Below are 16,889 nucleotides of genomic sequence, written 5' to 3'. Positions count from 1 at the left end.
TTAAAGGAAGCTGTTTGGCCTGGACAGTTATTGAGTTCTATTATGTTCTTCAAACTACAAACACAGAATTGTAGGATGGCAGGGAACAGGACCAGAAGAGCCCTTGAGAGCCAGCTGGCAGAACCAGCACCAGGCAGTATACTGGACAATTTACGGTTCTGTTAAACATTCTTCTGTAATGTGTCCAGTATATCAGGAGTGAGTTTAAAAGAGATTTGTCAGGGATTGCTCCTAAGGAAGAGTGTGAGCTGAATTATATCTTTTTGTGGATGTGCTGACCTATAGTTGAGTATTTCTGATTTACATCCTGTAATTCTCTTTGACTTGCAAGTACTTCTGGAACAAAGGTGAGTAAAAGAGTCTCTGAACAATATTTACCATTCTGGACAGGAATAGTGATAGGCTCTTTCTGTCCTAACAGTGTTAGGTTAGTGTTTGGTTCCCCCTCTTTCTGCAGCAACACAGATTACAGCTGCAGATATGCTGCTGAAATACAGCTACACAAGTTTGTATTTTGTGATTCATGCCAATCTTCTACTGAGATGTCTGCTTTCTGTCTCTGGGATCTCAGTCTTTCTCAGCTGCCCTTCACCCTTTAGCCCCTTTTAGAGGCTGCCCCTGACTTTAACTTCTATCTGGACCAAAGGAGCAATTTCTCAACATGCAGATGAGAAGGCAGGATTAATCCAATACTTATTTTGACAGAGATATATAACCCGTAAATGCATTAGACAGTCCAAAAACAACCTGCCTGGGCAATTAGCTCAGTAATCAGACATTTTAAAACAGTGGCAGAAGAGCAGAGTTATGGATTATGATGCACAATGATTTACATTCTTTAATAGAAAAGCATGCAGAATTTTAATTACAATCAGGAGATTTCACATTTGCTGCGAGTACTCATGTGGGTTGCTAATGTGACAACCGTGCTATGACGAGGAGGGACCACACAAGACTTGAAAACTGGCAGATAGGAATACAGAGACTATTTCATTTCAGGCCTGCAAGAGAACAGATTTCTGAAATGAATATGTGACAAGAGGGAAGTATTGGATTTCTGTGTGAGGAGCTGACAAGTCAGACAAACAGCAGCCATATATTATCTGTGACGGTGAAAAGATCACATCACTTATAACCTTTGAAGCAACAGGAAAACTGAATGCAGCATCATTTTATAATGATCTAAGAGAGAGCTGTCTCTTTTTTTCCCCTCCCTGGTTATATATAGCTGTTAGAGAGAGCCCTGCTGAGCAGAAAATGGAGCATATGATCAAGGGCAGTCCAGTGAGTCAATTTACTGACTAATACTGTAGATTATCATGTCAAATATATAGCACCAGCAGTATGAACAATAATGAAGCCTAGTTTATTTCTTTCCTGTAAATTGAAATGAAGATGTGATTGGAATTGTCACACCTTGGCTATATGAGCCAGATTCTCTTAATCATCCAAAACAAATCGCTTTATTCTTTATAGTAACTTTTATTTTGGGATCCATTCCAAAATTGGCAAGCTGAAACCATCTATTTAAATGTGTCAAACAGGTTTAAAATATCCTCTAGACCACTGTCCCCTAAGGTGATGTTTCAATGGTCTCACACTTTGAAATACCTGCTCCCTTCAGACCCAAAGGAGGGATAACTCAGCCTTTCATCCAGTGGGAAGAAATCATTTGGCATAGCACCATGCAGAGACACTAAATGAACTCCAGTATCATCAGTAAAACATCCAGCCATGAAGCCAACAGGGCAAAATATTCGTGGAAACCCTAGATGGCCATTGAAGGGAGCTTTTCCTCACCTGGTTTTCTATTTTCCTATGTCTCAGTGTGTCAGTGAGGAATTTTGAGGGAGATATTGCCAATATTGTGCAGTCTCATTGCATCAAACTGAACACTGCCTGGAGAGAAGTTACAGTTCAGCAACCTGGTGAAAATTCCACTCCAAACAGAAGGAGTTAATTTTAATTTAGTTGTACAATACCAGATTTGTGTTTTTCTGGTTTCTGAGCTCCAGGTGAAAGTCTGATTGCCTTAGGGTCTGTCAAAATTTCAGTGTGAGCAAAAACTAGGGAAATAACATTTGAATTGCAAATCACTGCCATTCCTTCGGGATTAAGAATCATAATCAATATTATTGATTTCTAAAGTTTTTTTTCTAAGAATAGAGATGAGTGACTGAAGAGGCATTTACTAACTGTTTGCTAACAGTAAGTCACAAAGTCCAAATATTGCATGTATGTTAAGTATAATTTCCTGAAAATGGTGAGTAAACTTTTACAGAAATTAGCAGACTGTTATAAATTTAGCACATATAAGGAAAAGCAGATGGTACTGCTGTGATTGGACATGTCATTGGAGTATTCCAGAGCATGCCAAGTCTTTATTACTATTTGCATATACTACCACATTACTCAGTTTTCAGTAGACTAGAACAACATGTGCTCTGCACAAACAACAACTCTTTTTTCTGGGCTTTAAACTTAGAATAAAAACGAAATTCCATTTGCTGGTTTTCCAGCACTCGTGATCATTTTCCAAAGCCTCCAAAATGTTCGTGTTGCATGTTCTGGGTGGTCAGAACACAGTCACAGATTGCTGCATGGGGCCACACGCTTGGTGATCCTCAGCTTTCCGTGCCAGCCATGGGACAGACTGTGTGTCATGAACTGTAGATCAAATGAGAAGCATCACATTTCAAAATGCTTTTTGGTACTGGAAACTCCTTGAGCAATTATCAGCTCTGTGTATATCCAAAAGCAGAAGGTTTTAATTAAAAAAAAAATTAAACAAAAAAAAAAAAAAAACAGCCAAAGAAAACTAAACCTAATTCCTGTCTATTCTTAAAAAATAGAGTAACACCACTCAGTTTAGAGGTCTTGGCAAGGTGGAGTTCTACTTTTATGGCTTGCCTCTTCTTTGGAAGATAATTTAGCTGAAAAGAGCAGAAAGGGCCAGAGCAGATAGGACTTAAGGAAGGAACTGAATTTTGCAAGTAGAAGGTATAGGCCACACATGAGGAAAACAGTGAGTGATGAAAGCATCAGAGAGGAGGTAGACAAAAACAGGTCTGGGAATTAGCAAGGGAAAATGTGTCAGAGGAAAAAAAGTTAAAAAGGAGTTAAAAAGGGAAGAGACAGTTGCAGAAATAAGGAGACAGGGAAGCAAAAGACCAAGAGTAGATATCAACTTTCCTGTGTTTCACATTAGGGGTTCTAAGACCCCATTCATGTTTCCAGCTCAGAGGACAACAAATGAGTTTGATGCCCAGCCAGTCTGACTGCACAGCGTGTGTGATACCCTGCTGTGCAGTACTTAGGTTGTCACCAAACACCACATCTTGTCTGACCTGGGCAGAATGCTCCTGCCTGGGACTCATGAAACTCTTGGAAGTTCAGTGAAGCAGAAACCTGCCAGGTCTCCCTGTCTCTCAGGGTGCTCCTGTTTTGCTTTGTTCTTTGGCTTATTGGCACGTTTCCTGAATACAAACCTTCCCCTGGTGTCATCCCTTCTCAAAAGTGGAACCTCAAGTCAGGAGGTCGTGAGCAGTCACAGTGAGTCCTGACCTCTTCCATGTACCTCATGACAGCCTTCTCCAGAGCTCTGGCACTGCAAACACTGGCTTGGAATTACTCCAGGATGTACCAGATGAAAGAAAGATACAGCATGCAGGTCTCAGGAAGGCTGCTGGCATAGCGACCCTTCTGTGTTATCCTTGTGCGCAATCTTTTAGGTAAATTAATTCAGCATTTCTTCTCTATTTCCCTTGATATTCCTGAGCAACACTTGAGTTCAGATAAGCATCTGAGATCTCCCAAGAATACCTTTCTTAGTGCTATAGCTATGCTTCCACATTTCCTCTGTCTGTACTTCTCAGTACTGACTTCTCTCATACACAGTTAAATCTCTTGTTTCAGGTTATCCTTTTATCAGTTTTGCCAAGTAATAAAAGGCCATCACCAGGAGATCTGTTGCTTAGTTACTGGCCTGGGCAGATGGTCCTCCTGGAGAAATGCCAGCATCCCACCAAAGAGCCTATTTATGGGCAGAGAGGATTGGGAAGGTTTAATGACCATTGCCTGTGTGTTCTGTATCCTTGCTCCTCAGAACTACTGCAGGGGAAAAGCTAGTGTAAAAGGTAACATTTTGAGAAGTTATTAAAAATTAATAATTAAAAAATTCTCTGGAGAGTGCTCTTAATCTTAAAATAGAATAAAAACATTCTCACTAGGTGAACTTGCCACTAACTAATGCCTTCAGGGAATACATTAGAGGACTGGATTAAGTAGATGCCCACAGCTATAAGTAGGTACATATATCTCCATGGATTGGTGCATGCAGACTGTGTGTGTGTCTGTGTGTCTGTGTGTGTGTGTGTGTACACTCTTGTGTCTGTGTGTGAAAACTGTCTAATACAGTAGAAGAACTATCAAACCCATTTTAAATGAAATATTATTTAATTTCCATTGTACGCATGCTTCCAATGACCTTCTAGATTTTGTGGATTTATTGCTTATCAGATGAGACAAAAACACCCCAACAATTCCATGTAGAGATTGCACTGTCAAGTTGCTGTAGCACTGTCATTGATTTTTACCTCATGATGAGTGTTTATTTTCCTGAGAATAAATAATATCAGAGTTTTATAGAGCAACCCTCACAGAAGCAAATAAAAAATGAAAATACAGAAGTCTATATGTGTAGTAAATTTCTAATACATTCAAACAGTCAGGGTGTTTCGAAGATGCAACAATTTAATTTTGGAAACAAATTTGAAGGGCAGATAGCTGGCAAATATTTTTTTTACCCCAATGATGCTTTGGACCTATGCAAGAATAGCTAAAGAAATCCAGATTGAGATCTTGACTAACTACGAGAAATAAATTATATGGAAAGCCAGAAAGGGTAACTTGTATAATAGAAGATAAGGAAATAAAATCAATCCCAAAACCATTATTTTTTGAAGCCTGGTATTAGGAACTGATAACTGGAAAAGGAAGGCCTGTCCCCTCAGGAACAAAAAACACTGAAAACCAAAAACAATGAAACAAACAAAAAGCCCCCATAGCCTCCCCCGACCAAATCTATAAAATTTGCAAGTGAACACTTTAGGATTATTCAAATATTCTTGACTATTTTTAGCTAAAGAATTTAAATTATTAATATAATTTGCAATACTTAATTCATTTTGTTCAGCATTTGCATAAATTAAATGCATGAATGTCTGAGAAAGCCCTGGTAAACTCTGTCTGCATTTGCTAGGGTTTGTTCTGGGTGTTTGTTGTAGAAAATGGCTTGAAGGACAGAATCCACCACCAGAGAGGCAAAAAGCCTTTTCCTCTTCCTTCCCTTTGCCCGTCCCCTTCCTCTGCCCCTTCCTGGCACCAAGCAGGAGACCTCAGCAAGGGGTAGGGATGCCCCAGGTCCCAGCACTTCATGGCCACCCCTGGCCCAGGCAGGGCTGCCCATCAGCCCCAAGGAATGGGGAGTTGAGGCAATCGAAACCTGAGACACAAAACATTCCCAGCAATATGTTGTTCTAGAGGGTAATCTGCATGAATCCAATCATGAGTGCTGTTTATGGGCCCTGTATGGACACTTATTTCATTCTTAATTCTGACTGACTAATGAGGTACTCTGAGATGGCACAGCCAGGGCACAGCAGTGCTCTAACAAAGTCTCCTAGGACAGTAACATTTAAGGAAGAGGGTTTGGAGAAATTTCACAAAGGTGTGATAAAAATCATCTTCCCCAAGGTGTTTACATCTGCTTTGAGAAAAGGACCAAAGAACCTGATAGGAAAAATCCTGTGCAGAGAGTAGCTCAGATATTTCTGTCTGTGACTGGGGTATTTGAGCACAGGTGCCCCACATGGTAGTTCCCCCATGCCTGTCACCCTCCTGGGGACACTGTGTGCCCTTGCCCTGTGATACTGACCCTGCAGCAGCTTTCAGGGAGGAACAGAACTGAAGCTGAGGCTCAGGCTTGGACATTGGTGAAAAGGAGGAAGGTGAGAGTCTGCTCATCTATGACTCCTGAGGTAGGCAACTTGCAGAAAACAAGAGAAAATGGAGGAAGTAAATTTTAGGTATGTTTCCATTACGTTTTAGGTTTTTGATCTTCTAAAATTTTAGCAAATGCAGTCTTGCTTTACATTGTTTAGTTTGATGTGCCCATTAACAGCTATTTCATGTTCTAGCTGAAATAGTCAGGTATTTAAACACCAGCTTTGCATTTTACTCAGCCCTGCATGCAGACAGAATGAGCAGAAGTCAGTTGCCCTTTATCCAACAGACTTCTGGACAGAGCAGATTATCCTTCAAATCTAGGTCACCAGTATGTATTTGTCTGATGTAAAACAGAAAAATGTGCCATTCCCACTGATAAACTGGCCAACCTCTTCTTTCTTTGGAGAAAGACTGACAGAAGTTACCCAAGAGCAGTGAAGTCTCCAGACTTTACTGTCCTGAGAGAATTTAATGTCCAGCCAAATTATACCTATAAGACTAACAGATCACTGTATCTGGGTATTTTAAGGCATTACTTTAATTTAAAATAAAGGGGAAAAAGAAACCAAGACTGTGTCAGGAATCAATCTGCTGGTTTTTTAGAAGTGGTGACTTTCTATCATAACATTTATGGTGCTTTGTAAAAGAGTAGTTCATCTGGTTCTCCCTCCCCTAAAATTAAAACATTCATTATAATATATATAAAACGTGAGATAGAATAAGAAATTTTCATTAATAGTGTTTGCAAAATTTAGAGACAGAAGCCTTGCTTTACTAAAGAAAATGTTGTTTGTTTTTTTTTCAGCAAACCACTCATCTGTACCCACTGTATAATCTTTAATATTAAAGTAATTCTTGAAAAATTTATATTCTACTTATAGGTATTTCAAGCCAGGAAAATATTTTTGCTCACAACATGTTTAAATTATGTTACTCTTTCAGTTGGATAATGTTCAATTCCTACTTGAAAAGGGCGAAGCCGCATTAACTACCATTTCATTATTGCATTAACAACAGTTCACTTGCTGTTCTTACAGACTGCGTAAGTAAATCACTCATGCTTCAGAGATTTTTCTGCTGTTTATTGGAGACAGAACATACTACTAAACACAGGTTTCCAAAACAAACCTAAATTTGTCCGTTGGAAAACCTCACCAAAGACAGCAATGACCAATTTATCCTCCATTAATTAAAATGTCTATTTATAATGCAAGGCTTGTTTTACTTAGATTCCATAAGGCATGAGGGTTCAAATGAGAGCAAAAGCAAACCTCAGTGAGCAGGAAAATCGCTGTTAGAGAGGCAGGAATGGGGTGAGCACCACTGTCACATGCAGAATGATGGCTCCTGATGGAGTGTCATGTTGCAGTAGGGTTGGTCAGAGACTGTTTTTGATTAAACATCTTGGTGAATATTTAGGAAAAACTATATTTAAACCAAAATCTGGGAAATATCTATACTTTGGGCAGGATTGAGGTGAGAAGGTGACAATTTTACATCACCTTCTGCTCCTCTTAAGTCTGGATTAAGAAGAAGTGGGACTCACATCTGGCATAGGACAACTGAGATCCAGAGCTTTTCTGGCTGAAAGAAATCAGAGAAGTTTGTTAGCATCCTGTGATATCACCTTCCAAACACAGCTTTTCTAAGATGAAATTTTCTTCCTTATGCAAAAAAAGGCCTTTATTATCCTTGCTGCCCCTCTTTGTATTTTATCTACTTCTTCTATGTCTTCACTAGGACTGAGTGACCAGAAATACCTCTTGTGTCCAAAATCTGATCTCACTGTGAGTAGATGGCAGAATGGCATTTTCTATTTTGTTTGCCCATTTCCTGACTGCTGCTTAGCAGAGGACTAATGTCAGAATCATATACGTAGTAATTTCCCAAACTCACAAATGAGAAAAAAAAACAAAACAAAAAACATTTTGAGCCCATTATCATCCATGTGTAATTAGGTTTATCTTCTACAATGCTTTAAGTCGCACTTATCAACCCTGTATCTCATTTACTGCTATTTTGTTACTTAGTCACTCACCTTTTAGAATCCTTGTGGAAAGCCTGGCTTAGCTTTGTCTGCTTTGAATATCCTGTTTCACCTGTGTGCCTTCCCTTGGGAACCTTTGTCCCAGCTTATTTATAAGTCAGTTCCTTCTGAGTGGCTCTCACACAGATTCTTAGAGATCCCCTCCAGCAATCCCCCAGTTATGAAATCGATCTTCTACTCCTAAACTCCATTACTGCCTTTTAAACAGTTAATCTATGAAAGGACCTTACCTCTCATCTCTTCACAATTGAATTGAATTGAATTGAATTTTGTAAGAGACTTTGTGAGGAACCAAAGGGGATTTGAAAGTCCAAATATGCTTCTCAGTTGAACTATCTTTGTCCACACACTCAGAGACTCCTGAGAATTGGAAGTATGTAAGCATGACTGTCTGCAAAACCACACCATGAATTATGTAAAGTATTGAGAGATGGGAGGTGTCTCAAAGTCATAAATGTGATTTTAGAATGAAATCTCCAAAGATATTTTGGTGTCCATTCCCTAATGATTCCATGTTGCATTCAAGTCTGAATTGATTCCGGGTTTCTAACTTTATACCTATGAATACCAAAAATAAAATTTCTCTGATGTTCTCTATCCTATACCTAAAATTAATCATCTGTGTCCTTGAAATTTAATTAAACCAGATAGTCTTTTAAATAGTTTTTACACCATATGTTGGAAAAGAGTAGCAAAATTAAAAGAATAAATCACATCAGAGAGTAAATTAAATACACTGTTTGAAGCCAGCCTCTCTCTCATTTTCCTCATTGTTAAAGCTGAGTCAATGCTGACAATAAGCATTTAAAAGTGGTGAGGACAAAGCACTTCAAAATGCATTGTACAGAAAGTTGAGCATGTAAGGCATTGAATAGGCTAGATTTTCTAAAGTGTTTTCCCCATGTCTGATTGCTTTGGTGTGAAACTGGTAGTATGAAATACATTCTAGCCCTGATGGAGTAGAAATAAAAGCTTTACAAAAATGAAAAATTGAAAAAGGAAAACCATTTCAGAAGTATTACCCCCCATTTATATGTTGCTTACTGTAAAGTTTAGTCAAGAAAATTTAATGCCATCAATTTGTAAAGCACAAAAAAAATCACTAAATTCATAAAGGGTAATTAAAAATGAGAAAAATATATAATTCTTGTTTAACAAAAATTGTTTGAAGCTAATACCTACGCCTGTTCATTATGACATCATAAGACAATAGTCATAAACTTATGTTGTTGAAAAAACATCTATGGAAAGTACTTGTCCAAATCTCAGGAAATAGAATTAGTTTACAATGGATAATTCTTCTAAAATACTCAGGGTGTGAACATATGAAAGAAAACCATCAAAAGAACATTTTCCTCTTGTCATTAATTTCTTTTCTGTTTCTCATCCTAGTTTATGAACCTTTTCCCTATGTCTTAATCAATGACAGATGGATTTGTGACTCTGTATTATGTAACCCCTAACTTCACATCTCTTTAGAAAAATAAAGTTAATAACTTCAATGGCAGCAGATTCTGCCACTCCACAGTTGATGTCCAGTGGCTTCCAGCTGCTCTTTAATTTTGGTTTTAAAATCTATAAACACATAAATAGTCTGGGATTCATGCAAGTGAGATCCTGCCCAGTTTGAAATGAATGTGTTTTAAGCATAGTCTGATTAAAATAATGATAGAGATGTTAGAAAAGTCATATGGACTATTTTATCAGTGACTAAGCTAGTGAACAGGTTGAAGAGTGTCAGTGGATGAGTGTCCATGGTAGATATGTCAGAGGTTATGAACTGAATATGACCTTGAGAATGAAGAGTGGTGCTGCAGCCCCACCCGAGGGTACCCCAGGTAAGTTGTGCAGTAGTTCACCAAACCCCTAGGTCAAAGGAAGACATAGCCACTACTTAAAGGAAAGCACTTAAGGTCAGTTCTTCATCTCACCTTTTGAATTATAATTCTAAAAAGGGTTCTTTATCAAAGTGTATAAATTTATTTTTCTTTGTGACTATTCCCCCAAGTCCTTTATATGTAACAGGATGTTGAAAGATTGTCTAAATTGTAAAATTGTGGTTTTGTCATAAGGTTATGGTGGTTTGGAGACAGATTTTTTTAAATTACATCCATAATGCTAAAGAAAATCAGATGGGGGATTTAATTGTTCCTAAGGCCAGATATCACCACATGGCTCATGATGGCAGTGTGTGGCATCAGCCCCAGTGGAACAGGTTTGTCTGGGAGAAAGCTTTTTGGTGGGATCTACCACAGAGTGTGCTAACCCACAAGCAGCATGGACAATGGACTTCCAGAACCTGGGCTGATTCCCCAGCTCCCCTCAGCAGCACAGAGGAAGCCTTTCTGCCCCTCTGCTTCATTTTGAGTGGAACCAGTTTAGTGGCTCAGTGGGATGAAAGGACACAAGCCCACTTGGGCAGTCTCATGGCAAAAGTATCCTCTTACCACAGACATGAGGGTCTTGATATCTCCAGGGTTTCATTTAACTGTAAACACTATTGGCACTTTCAAGGGGCAGAGATCTCACTCCTCTGAGGTTTTTCAGGCAGTATCTGGTCAGGTGGAAGAGCTCTGATGGGGTCAGGTCTTGCCTGTGAGACCTGGCAGCGCTCAGTGTGCAGGCACATGCCAGACTGCAAAGCTCCTTTGGCTCCTGGGGGATTTTATTGTTAAAAATCCCATGGTGGTTATGGAGCTGTGGCATCTCCAGAGCTGGAGGTGGGGCTGTAAGGGCCCTGGCTTTCCTTGCTCCTGGTGGTACTTAAATGGTCCCAACAGCTACAGCTTGGGTGTCTCTAGTGCTGTGTTTGTGCAAATGCATAATATCAGGTATAGTAACAAGTGGGTATAGAATGACAGTGCTATTCTCCTAATCAATTGTTTAGGCTTTGAAAAAAGTTTTTTTGATAAAGGTTAAAAACCCCCTTCATAAACAATTTTTTTTTGTTTTCTTTTGTTTTGTTTTTGCAACCAGCAAATAGCTCCAAGTTGGGAAAACAGTAACAAACTAATCCAGAGATTTGTTAGGGAGAAGGACATTCAAATCTCTTCAAGCAGAGAGGGAAACAGCACGTATCACTCATACCCCAGGTGGATGCTGTAACTCTTGTACCCAGGGTAAATCTAATCTGCTGCAGTCCTAAATAAAAAACTAACATGGGGATTGGATTTGTTTCCCTCTGGCTTTTGTGGGAAAGAAAAATGGCACAGACAACTGTCTGGGTGGGAAAAGCAGAGCTCTAAATCCCACTGGGATATAAGTGGCTCCTTACAGTTAAGGGTTGGGTGCTGAATACCTAAAAGAATTTGATTTAAACATCCCTGTCCCTAATTTCAGATGGCTTCCCACTGAAGTTGCTACAGCGTAAGCTCTAAAGGAAGGCTGTGACATTGGAGATGAATTGCTCAGCCCCATGTGATAAAGCTGTGATCCACCAGGGCACAGTGGATGTCAGGACTCTCCAAGCTTGCATTGAGCTCAGTACTTTTTATTCTTCCCACAGATCTCTCAGGAGCAACAGAAATTAAATTTTTTAAAAATGAATGAAGTACATATGGCAACACAGCTGCTGAAAATCTGTTACCCTTTTTAATCACCTCTCATGTCCTGGGCATGCATTTTATCCTTCAAACTCAGTAAAATGAAAAACACTGTGAGGAAGGCATCTCCCTGTGTTACTGGGGGACCTGGTAGTGTTATTAAGTCATTAAGTCATGCAAGAGAAGCCTTGCCTAATAAGGCTATCCAGAGCTTAGGTCTCAGTGGGTTCATCTTTAAAACACTTTACATACTTATAATCACTAGGACAAGCAGAGTTTGCACAGAGATACTGCAAACTGCAAATAAATAAAATTGAAAAAGCAGAGGACCAGCCTTCTTTTTCTTAATGATGGCGAACTTTTGAAATGGAAAGGTTATAAGCCCTGGGTAAGTGCTCAAACAGCCTTGCAATAACACAATTTTCCACCTGCTCTTGGATACACTGTAGAACAGACCTTCATGATGAAGTTACAGGGTCTCCAAAGCACTGTTTACTGCCTACCCTCCTTCCATAAGCATTCAATGACATAAGCAGTCAGAGTGACTATTTCTCATTTGGTATCCTTGAATCACACTATTGGTTATTCACCTTTGCATGACAGCTCCAAGGTAGGGAGAGCAAGTTGGGTGATATATTCAATTCCAGCCCTGGAGCTGGGGAGAGAGAAAAATGCTACTATTCAAAGAGGTTCTTCTGTGAAGGAGCAGTGATTTACATCCTGAATAGGTGCAAATTATCCTCCCTTCCCACCCCTGAGTTCAGCCAATATACTCATTATTCAATATCTCGCTGCTGTGATGCTTTTTTTTCTTGCAGTTTTGGATTTTCTGTTAAGTTCAGAAGGCTGTGGTTTGGTAGAAGATATGAGGGAGTATTTCCTGTGAGGGACTGGGCTCCTTATCAGCCCCAGAAGTGGTCATTTTCAGTCAACAGTGAAGCATCTGTCGGTCAAAGAAAAGGTCTTTAACTAGAACAAGCTACTGAACTTACAATCTATCCCTGCTGGAATGAAAAAGAATAGAGCTGCTTTGTCTGTTGGTTTTGAATCCTTCATGGAGAATTGCCAGTGACTTGTGTATTATTGTTCTCTCAGACAGGAGAAACATTCGGGAGAATTTACCAGCACAGTCACAAGCCTTTCATCACAGTTATTATAGTGATAAAGTTGAGTGGTAGTTACTCACTCACCTCTCCAAAAACAAATATCACCCACTCAGACTAGAGAGAATGGATTTCTGCGGGGTGATGCTACATTAGCTCATGTTACTGCACCTGACCCCCAGCTACCACTAAATCCAAGTGCTCAGTGCACTTTGAAGTACTGATTGTCAGAGCACTCCTGTGAGCAAGGAGAGACCATGATCTACCCTTGTTTCGTAGGTTTGAGATGGAGCAATGGAAACACTGAAATGAACTTGGCCCCTGGATCTCTGGGTCTTTCAGTTCAGCCTGTCTGGAGCAGACACTCTGCTACCAACATGACTGTGTTTCCCCCACAGGAAGCTCAAGGAGAGCAATATAAACTCATGGAGTCAAATCTCTTCCCTATAGGGCTTGGGATACAGCTTGCTGCTTAGGGCATTTGATTTAGACATAGCTAGGAAGATTAAAGCTCAGATTCACAAACACTGGAAGTCACATGGTTTCTGCATATTTTCATGTGGGTTTTAACTTCTTGTTTGTCTTTACAACCAGGACTTTGTATCATTGCATAACCAGGTAATTTGCTGAGGTGCTTTGCAGGGGTGCACCTCAACTACTCAACTACATGGCATGCTCAATAGACAGGTGATTGTGTGTCTTACTTGTCCTCTTTATCCTCCAGGAAGACGAAGTTGCTCGTGACAGTCGATTCAATTTCAGTGGCTATGGCATGGGCCACTGCCTCCAAGTCAAGGATGGCACAGCAGTCAAGGCCACGCCACCCAACCCACCTCCGGCACCACCAAAGGATTCAGAATCCATCAAAAAGAAGTTTGTTGACCGTGCAAAAAGGATTGATACAATATCCCGTGCCGCGTTCCCACTCGCCTTCCTCATTTTCAACATCTTTTACTGGATTACATACAAAATTATACGGCATGAGGACATTCACAAGAAATAGGCAACTCTGGTTCGCCAGGACTTCTTAGCCAAAGTGATCCACGTGTAAATAAACAGTGAAATGTCTTTATGTCATATGGACTAAGGATTTCTTCCCCACTCCCCCAGAACACTGGAGAAAAAATTAGCAAAGAGGAAAAGAAGTGTAGAAGGAAAAGTGATTCCATGACAAAATACGCTGTGAGACCGGTCAAGAGGCTCCCCCTATGTACTCCTAGTGTGTTCTTCCAGATTCAGCATTGATCAGACATCTGTATTTGGGGCCAAATTTTATCCAGCTTTATCACCAAGATATTACCTTTCAGAACAAAAGAGAATCAGAAAACAAACTATTATCCTAAAACATCTATCAAGAGACTTTGGTGGCTACAGTACAGTGAGTTATAAGAGGACCAAAATTTTTCAGGATAATGTTGCCTTTCTATTTGAAACAAGTCTACTGAGCTACATTCCATGACCAAGTCTGTAGGTAGTGGTTTCACCAAGGAGTCCTTTTGTGGGTTGTAAATTATTTCTACTGATAGGGGAGAGGGAAAAAAAAAAAAAAGAAAGAAAAAAATTTATACTTTACTATCCTTGTGGGTGTGCATTTTAATATTATCTTGCTTTACTAGAATTGTAATTTTGGGGTTGAACTTGTGTGTCATGTGATTTATTTGATAGTTGACACTCCAAAAAAGTGAAATTGCCCGGTTTATTTCTGTTGGGAGACAGTGCACTTACTTAATTTTATTTCTGCTGATTTTACATGCAACTTGAGGTGCCAAACTGTATTTTACCTATTGTGCTACCCTGTACCACACTACTTAGTAAGAACTTGTTTCCTCAAAGGTGTAGCTCAGTCTAGCATTGAGTTTCTATTACCGCTCTCATTGTAGCTGCAGTCAATAGCTCTATAGGTAAACACAACTTGTTTACAGACCTCTAATTTATATCTTTACTCAAAGTGGCTATCATTTTAAATATCATTAATTAACCTAAGAATTTTAAAACTGTACTGTGATTTTCAGAACCTGTTACCTTTTGGTGCCAGATCTGCGTTATTCAAATCCTTGCTACATGTTTTAAAGTAGAAAATTTAAAAAAAAAATTTAAAAAAAAAAGAAGAAAAAAAAAGATGGTATTTTTGCTTACATGGAAGAAGACAACCTGTAACATAAGATGAGTAAAACATTAAAATTTTACACTTGCTGTAAAAGGGTTTATTAAAAAAAGGTATTTGTTCAATTTCAATAAAGCTAAATGTGGTACTAACATTTCTTCACTCTTCTTCATTTGCAGCAGCAGCAGCAGCAGGGCTGTTCGTGCCACAGCCCAGCTCTTCCACTGCTCTGTCAGCAGAAAGAGGGTGAAAAGCAGCCTTCTGCTGACGTGACTTAGCACACCAAATTTTTCTATCTATCCTGCAGCAAAGGGACTATTGCAGCCCCTGGGAGTATGTCAAGGACTGTCAGAAGTGTGTCTGGGATATGATGGGAGCATTTGTAGAACATTTGCATGTGCTGAGCGAGGTCTGGGGGAGGAGGGACACTGTTCCCCTCTCACAGCATCCCTGCACAGCAAGAAATACAGGCCAGCTTCACATGGGCTGTGCCTGGCCTGGGGGAGTCCTGAACTTTCTTCTGGCTTTCTTACTTTCTTCTGGCTTCAACACTTTGGTGAGCTGAAGGACATGCTGAGATGGCCTGTGCCAGGTGCCTCTGGTACACATGGGAATGACCAATAGTTTAAAAACAAACTAAAAACTGCATTCAGTTTTCTGTCCTTCCCCTGTGAGCCCCAAACACACACACTGCAGCTGCCCAGTACAGACATTTTTTCCCACACCTCTAATGAGATGTGGTACTGAGACATACTGAACCTTCAGCACCTCTCACTCTGCTTTTGTTCCTGGTCCAACTTCTGCTGAGAGAATACAGGCTCCACAACCTGTCTGAACCTGTATTTGTGTGCTTATGTGCCTGTGTTCCCATCTCTCTCCACATGGCTGCCTGCAGCTACCAGGCTTTGTTCCTCCCCAGAACAGGGGAGGGAATCTGGAGGTCATGACGACTCTGATTCTGAATAATAAATGGGTGACAAAAATCCAGTCATACATTTTATATTCCCATACCCTCCTCAGCTTTGTAGAGTCTTCTGTTGCTTACACCTCTGATGGTACTGACAACATCACCTCCACCTTGTGGAGACTGTGGATGCAGATGTGACTGACAGCCCCAAAACAGGAACAAGTCAGAACTCAAAACAACTCTCCAAACTATTCTGCTTTGAAAAACAAGCTTTTGATGCAAATTTAAATATCATATTTGCAATTTTTATAGTATCACATTTGCTTTTATTCATTCTTAAAGTGGAACAGTATTTGGTTATGGATAATGTAGTAGGGGAATACCCCATCACAATCCTAGTACCATGAACTGTGGCGGGGTGAGGATACCCAGCTGTAAACTATATTTTTATGGGAAGTTCAGAGCCTTCACTGGTGTGTAAACATTCAGACCTCACTTTTACTAACCCCTTCTTTCAAAAACAGTGCTTCAAATGAAGGTGTAATGGCAGCATTAATCAGGATTAATCTTCAGTGTCCAGATGTGTTGCAGAGATTCTCATGAATATCAGAGTCTACTGTCCACAGCTGCCCCAAATGACTGCAGACCACTGCAACAGGAATGCAAACCTACTCCCAGCTGATGGATATCTTTGTATCCCTTTCTGTGGGGAAGCGCATGTGCCTCCAGCATCCACACCACAGATTGACCTGCACTCTTTGCAGTGCTTATTAGCATTTACTAAACAGGTCACTGAAATATCTTGCTGATCAGAATAGAGGTTTGGTGACAGTATCCATGGGAAGGTTGCTCTGCTGTTGCCTGCTGTATAAACTTTGGTACAGTTATGAGAATAATCTGTGCACAAAATCTGGATAGCTCTCTCTCTCTCTCTCTCTCTCTCTCTCTCTTTTGAAGACAGAATTTATGGCCACATGACAATTGCTCAATTAGTCATGAATATTGAAATTATCTAACTAAATTTTGGAAACAAACTGTGTGTGCAAATGGACAAGCCCCACCAAGCACAACAATTAGGAATGGCCACATGATACAGAAAGATACAGAAAAGTTGCCACATGCTGGCTGGTGGTCTGTGAACATCTATTAAAGAACCTTCTCTCAAAGAACATGGCTGGCA

At 40.0% G+C, this 16,889-nt stretch overlaps 1 protein-coding gene across 6 annotated transcripts in view; it reads left to right on the top strand.

The window, feature by feature from the left end:
• The window catches only part of GLRA2 (glycine receptor alpha 2), a 123,449-nt gene extending 108,493 nt beyond the window's left edge, over positions 1-14,956 (top strand). For all 6 annotated transcript variants that reach the window (XM_015645219.1, XM_015645245.2, XM_015645210.2 and 3 more), the window contains one exon: positions 13,423-14,956. In XM_015645219.1, coding sequence (XP_015500705.1) covers positions 13,423-13,701 — 279 coding nt within the window. In that variant the 3' untranslated portion in view covers positions 13,702-14,956. The remainder of the gene's footprint in view (positions 1-13,422) is intronic.
• Positions 14,957-16,889: the final 1,933 nt, after the last annotated feature.

The sequence above is a fragment of the Parus major genome, chromosome 1, assembly GCF_001522545.3.
Source record: "Parus major isolate Abel chromosome 1, Parus_major1.1, whole genome shotgun sequence".
Lineage (NCBI taxonomy): Eukaryota > Metazoa > Chordata > Aves > Passeriformes > Paridae > Parus > Parus major.
Note: the sequence above shows the minus strand (reverse complement) of the source record. Positions and strands in the feature narration are given on the sequence as shown.